Here is a 6,463-nt window from a genome sequence, read left to right as displayed (position 1 = left end):
TACAATAAACGAGTGAAGCTGTTAGGTAGGCTAGTTGACTTAAAAAATAAATATAACTAAGAACAATAAAAAAAATTAAATGATGGACATGGTTAGTTTCCATTTGGTTGTGTCGTTTTAGTCAAGGGAATATGTTTATCAATGCATGAGTGATGCATCTCTCACTACTCTCTCCTGTTTTCTGGAGCGTACGGATATCATGCGTCATCAACCATCAACGGCCGATCTGATTGGTTAATACTAGGTTTTCTGGGATTTGTAGTCAACAGCAGGAAGTAGCGACGTAGAAAGCGATCCTGCTTTGGACGTTTACTTGCTGTTTTTTGTGCACAGTTGTTTAGTTACATGCTGAAGAAGGATATGCCTTAATGCATTTCATACGTGAGTATGTCAAGTCTTGGGCTTTTCTTCTTGAAATGTGTGCTATTTTCTTTACATCAAGTCTGTGTGGTTTTAGAGTGCTAGCTTCGCTCCTGTTGCCATTCAGTCTTTAGCTGCCGAAGACAAATACAGTTTTTATCTGGCAGTTTCAACATCAGCCGGCTTCACTTTGTTTAATGATCAGTCAGCGTGAATGAGAAACCGCGAAGAGAGCGCTTCCGCGAGTTAAATATTAGCCAGCTTCAACAAACCGCCAGGCTAGTTTATAGCTAACAACAGCTAGCTATTTATGAAAACCATCACTACATGAGATCTGGTTGCTAGTTAAAGTCCCCATAACCAAGCCTCAGCGCCTTTGACTGTTTCGAGTGTGGGATGTAAGTTTCTGTCACTCACAGAAAAAGTGTCTTATCATATGTAGCCTCCATGATAACGAGTGTACAAAAGGTTAACAAACCAGCAGACCTTGTCAAGACTTTATCAAACAGATTATTGTGTGTTTTCTCACCTTTTACCAACTTTTGTGTAGATCTAAACATGCGCACTTGGATTCTGTGCAACAGTGTTGTTTTCCTTTGCATTATTCAGGTTTTATTGTAATTCTCTTGAACTTACTTTTGATTAGTCCTATCTGAAGATCTTTTCACTCTGTTCTTGTTTTCTCCCCCTGCTCCCTCTCTCTCCCCTAACTCAAAGGATGAACCAAAGCTGCATCAATAAATTTGGCAGAAACTTAAGTTAAAAATCATATGTTGAGGCTTTTGTTTTGTGGGGCTATCATAAAGACGCTACTTGTTCCTGATTCATTTTTTATTAAAAATGTTGTAATTTGACATGTTGAAAATTAAATTTTAGCTTTAGGTGTTTTGTAAAAAAAACTCGGGAGAACGTTCAATTCTATCTCATGTCAAGTTTTTGATGGATGTTTTTTTACATAATTTTAGTTAGTCCTAAATTTGTAGATATATTTCTTATTTTGCTCCTTCTCTTTCCTCTTATGTTGTATAATGTAAGATGCATACAACAGGTAGATACAAGGAAATGACTAGAAATTCTTTACTTATAAAAGTAAAGCAGGATGCATGCATTCATGCAGCCTGAAGTTATCTGAATAGACTATTAGTGGATCTGTTGATGTGAAAGAGGTGTGTATTGGTACCACCACCGGTACCATGGATCTGGTGCACTACAAGCTGTCCTTTGCCTGCAGCTATCACTGATGATTGATCCTGTTCATGGGAATAAGTCAACAGGGGAGGCAGAGAAAAATAGCTTCAGACTAAAATAACGTTGTAGGAGGACTCTGTAGCTGCCAGCAATGTTCATAAAAAAACATAGTTCAGATTATTTATTTTTCTGGTGTGTATGTGAATATGCTGACTGAATCCAGATGGAGAGTATTTGATAGCAAATCAGAACTCTGTTAAAATGAATAAAAGTGAAGATGAAATCCTCGGGTATAATAAATAGTCCAGGTTGAGACCAGGACAAGTATAAGGGACTGTGGTTTTATGCTCTGCTGTTTCAGTACAACTCCTACTTATCTGCTCATCAGAACAAGATGCTTAAATCAGATCTAACATGAACGTTTTTTCTTATGATTTTACAGCAAAAGCAGTCATTTTAGGGATTTAAGAAAATATCTATAGGGTAATATATCGTGATTTTTTTTTTCCAGCGATGTATCGAAATTCAAAAGCTGTGTATCGAAAATATCAATATGGCAATACATCATGATATTTTTTTCCTGCGATATTACATCAATATTCAAAAGCTGTGTATCAAATTTTTGGAGGAATTTACATCATTACATTTACAACTTTGGAGTATTTTCTTTCTTTTTGGCGCAATTGAAACACCGACCGCTAGTTGGCAGCAGTGTGCAATGGGTTTTGTTTCCACCATTGAAATGTAAATCCCTCTATTACGGTTCAGATACCTCATGTTAAACAGTCATGCATCAGTTTCTACAATAAATTCAGTAAAAATAAAAAATCGCTAATAACGTCTGAGTGAATGTATCACAATTGTGCTATATCGTCTCCCCTGTATAATGATACGTATCATATCACCTGAATTTCATCAATACACATCCCTAATTATTACATAGGATTGGTTTTTTTCTATTACACACATTTTAGTGGGTTAATTTTACTCATGTCAATCATTTCAATTTAGTTTGTCTGGCAGAAGTCTGGGAGTAGCAGGAGAAAGATTTCTACGCTTCCCGTTTAATTAAACATCTTGAAATTGAACCTTTCTTAGAATGAAATGGTTACTAATATTGATGGTTAACATGGTGAAAATTCCCATGACTACAGTAACTTTTAACTCATTCGCTGCCGGCTGTTTCCTGATCGGTAAAGCCCTTCGCTGCCAGCATTTCTCAACATTTTTACTGTTTTTTTAAGAGTCACAGAACGTTGCACGCTAGGATGATGTCGACACCAAAACAAAGCAGAAACTCACCTCTTACATCAGGAAGAATCTGCGTGTTTCGAGCGTTATCCGATCTTTCATAATCCGTTGTTGAATTGTGATCAGAAGCTTTTCCAGTTCGCGCCTCACTTTTTTTTTTACAGCAGTGGCTCAAAACGATCTCCTAACACATGGATTTTCTGCTTCCTGATCACGTGATGTGTGACTTATGCAGATGAAGATCGGCTTTAGAAGTGAGATGTTTGTTCTCACGGTGCAGGGGCTCGTTCCGATGCCCACACAGTAAAAAAAAAACTGCAAATGATGACTTTAGTCATCATTGGCAGTGAACAGTTGGATTTAAAATGACGACTTTAGTCGTCAGTGGCAGCGAATGAGTTAAAAAGCCCAGAAAGCCTTTTATTATCCAAAATACGCAGGGTTCCAGGTGCAGCCTGAACAGGGGAGTTTTCAGCTAATTTTAAAGGAGTCCACTGATCTCAGGCTCAGGGGGAGAGAGTTCCAGAGTCTGGGGGCCACTGCAGCAAAGGATCTGTCACCTTTGGCCTTTAGCCTGGTGCGCTGTAAGTGCCCGTCCCTGTAACCAGAGGGTTGCAGGTTCCAGTCACGTCTGTTTCAGTTGTTGTGTTCTTGGGCAAAACAACCCACCATGTCTGCTGGTGGTGGCAACCTCGCCTCTGTCAGTGTGCCCTAGGGCAGCTGTGGCTATAATGTAACTCATCACCCCCAGAGTGTGAATTTGTGTGTGCTTGGGTGAATTACTGTCTTGTAAAACACCTTGGGGTGTTGAAAAACCCTAGAAAGTCTCTCGTCTCGTCTCGTCTTCCTCCGCTTATCCGGGTCCGGGTCGCGGGGGCAGCATCCCAACTAGGGAGCTCCAGGCCGTCCTCTCCCCGGCCTTGTCCACCAGCTCCTCCGGCAGGACCCCAAGGCGTTCCCGGACCAGATTGGAGATGTAACTTCTCCAACGTGTCCTGGGTCGACCCGGGGGCCTTCTGCCGGCAGGACATGCCCGAAACACCTCCCCAGGGAGGCGTCCAGGAGGCATCCTGACCAGATGCCCAAACCACCTCAACTGGCTCCTTTCGATCCGGAGGAGCAGCGGTTCTACTCCGAGTCCCTCCCGAATGTCCGAGCTCCTCACCCTATCTCTAAGGCTGAGCCCGGCCACCCTACGGAGGAAACTCATTTCGGCCGCTTGTATCCGCGATCTCGTTCTTTCGGTCATTACCCAAAGCTCATGACCATAGGTGAGGATTGGGACGTAGATCGACCGGTAAATCGAGAGCCTGGCTTTCTGGCTCAGCTCCCTCTTCCCCACGACAGATCGGGTCAGCGTCCGCATCACTGCAGACGCCGAACCAATCCGCCTGTCGATCTCCCGATCCCTCCTACCCTCACTCGTGAACAAGACCCCGAGATACTTAAACTCCTCCACTTGAGGTAGGACCTCTCCCCCGACCCGGAGGTGGCAAGCCACCCTTTTCCGGTCGAGAACCATGGTCTCAGATTTGGAGGTGCTGATCCTCATCCCAGCCGCTTCACATTCGGCCGCGAACCTACCCAGCAAGAGCTGAAGGTCAGAGCTGGATGAAGCTAGGAGGACCACATCATCCGCAAAAAGCAGAGACGAGATTCTCCTGCCACCAAACTCGACACACTCCACACCACGGCTGCGTCTAGAAATTCTGTCCATAAAAGTGATGAACAGAACCGGTGACAAAGGGCAGCCCTGGCGGAGTCCAACCCTCACTGGGAACAGGTCCGACTTACTACCGGCTATGCGGACCAAACTCACGCTCCTCTGGTAAAGGGACTGAATGGCCCTTAACAGAAAGCCACCCACCCCATACTCCTGGAGCGTCCCCCACAGGGTGCCCCTGGGGACACGGTCATAAGCCTTCTCCAAATCCACAAAGCACATGTGGATTGGTTGGGCAAACTCCCATGCCCCCTCCATCACCCTTGCAAGGGTATAGAGCTGGTCCACAGTTCCACGGCCAGGACGAAAACCACATTGCTCCTCCTCTATCTGAGATTCAACTATCGATCGGACCCTCCTCTCCAGTACCTTGGAGTAGACCTTTCCAGGGAGGCTGAGGAGTGTGATCCCCCTATAGTTGGAACACACCCTCAGGTCACCCTTCTTAAAGATGGGGACCACCACCCCGGTCTGCCACTCCCTAGGAACTGCCCCCGATGACCACGCAATGTTGTAGAGACGTGTCAACCATGACAGCCCTACAACATCCATAGCCTTAAGATACCCAGGACGAACCTCATCCGCCCCCGGGGCTCCGCCGCTGTGTAGTTGTTTGACTACCTCAGCAACTTCTGCCCCCGAGATCGGAAGGTCCATCCCCAGGCTTCCCAGCTCTGGTTCCTCCTCGGAATGCGCATTGGTGGGATTGAGGAGCTCCTCAAAGTATTCCTTCCACCGTCCGACTATAGCCTCAGTTGACGTCAGCAGCTCCCCATCCCCACTGTAAACAGTGTGAGCGAGTTGCTGCCTTCCTCTCCTGAGGCGCCGGACAGTTTGCCAGAACCTCTTTGGAGCCGATCGATAGTCTTTCTCCATGGCCTCACCAAACTCCTCCCACGCCCGAGATTTTGCCTCGGCAACTGCCACTGCTGCACCCCGCTTGGCTATCCGGTACCTGTCTGCTGCCTCCGGAGACCCACAGACCAGCCACGCCCTGTAGGCCTCCTTCTTCAGCCTGACGGCTCCCCGAACCTCTGGTGTCCACCAGCGGGTACGGGGGTTGCCACCACGACTGGCACCGGCCACCTTACGACCACAGCTAGCAACAGCCGCCTCGACAATCGCAGAGTGGAACAAGGCCCACTCGGACTCAATGTCCCCCACTGCTCTCGGGACGTGGTCAAAGCTCTGCCGGAGGTGGGAGTTGAAGACCGTCTTGACAGGTTCTTCTGCCAGGCGTTCCCAGCAGACCCTCACTATGCGTTTGGGTCTGCCAGGTCTACGCGGCATGTTCCCTTGCCATCTGATCCAACTCACCACCAGGTGGTGATCAGTTGACAGCTCCGCCCCTCTCTTCACTCGGGTGTCCAAAACATACGGTCGCAGGTCAGATGATACGACTACAAAATCTATCATCGACCTGTGACCTAGGCTGCCCTGGTACCAAGTGTACCGGTGGGCATCCTTATGTTCGAACATGGTGTTCGTTATGGCCAAACTGCGGCTTGCACAGAAGTCCAATAACAAAACACCGCTCGAGTTCTGATCAGGTGGGCCGTTCCTCCCAATCACACCCCTCCAGGTCAAGCTGTCATTGCCCACGTGAGCATTGAAGTCCCCCAGCAGGACAATGGAGTCCCCTGATGGAGCACTATCTAGCACTCGTCCCAGGGACTCCAAAAAGGGTGGGTACTCTGAACTGATATTTGGCCCATAAGCACAAACAACAGTCAGGACCCGTTCCCCGACCCGAAGGCGCAAGGAAGCTACCCTCTTGTCCCCCGGGGTAAACCCCAACACACAGGCAGAGAGTCTCGGGGCTAACAAAAAGCCAACCCCAGCCCTCCGCCTCTCACCCGGAGCAACTCCAGCAAAGTAGAGTGTCCAACCCCTCTCCAGGTCTCGGGTTCCAGAGCCAATGCAATGTGTCGAGGTGAGTCC

At 47.2% G+C, this 6,463-nt stretch overlaps 1 protein-coding gene across 2 annotated transcripts in view; it reads left to right on the top strand.

Annotated features, from left to right (window-relative positions):
• Positions 1 to 243: 243 nt before the first annotated feature.
• Positions 244 to 6,463, top strand: part of abca5 (ATP-binding cassette, sub-family A (ABC1), member 5) — a 36,704-nt gene continuing 30,484 nt past the window's right edge. Inside the window, exon 1 of one of the 2 annotated variants that reach the window (XM_015962101.3) lies at positions 244 to 381. In XM_015962101.3, the coding sequence (XP_015817587.3) occupies positions 369 to 381 (13 nt within the window). In that variant the 5' untranslated portion in view covers positions 244 to 368. Of the gene's footprint in view, positions 382 to 639; positions 759 to 6,463 lie in introns of those variants that run through there. The other variant, XM_015962102.3, reaches the window with a different exon arrangement.

The sequence above is a fragment of the Nothobranchius furzeri genome, chromosome 16 (genome assembly GCF_043380555.1).
Source record: "Nothobranchius furzeri strain GRZ-AD chromosome 16, NfurGRZ-RIMD1, whole genome shotgun sequence".
NCBI lineage: Eukaryota > Metazoa > Chordata > Actinopteri > Cyprinodontiformes > Nothobranchiidae > Nothobranchius > Nothobranchius furzeri.
This window is presented reverse-complemented; position numbering and strand designations above follow the sequence as displayed.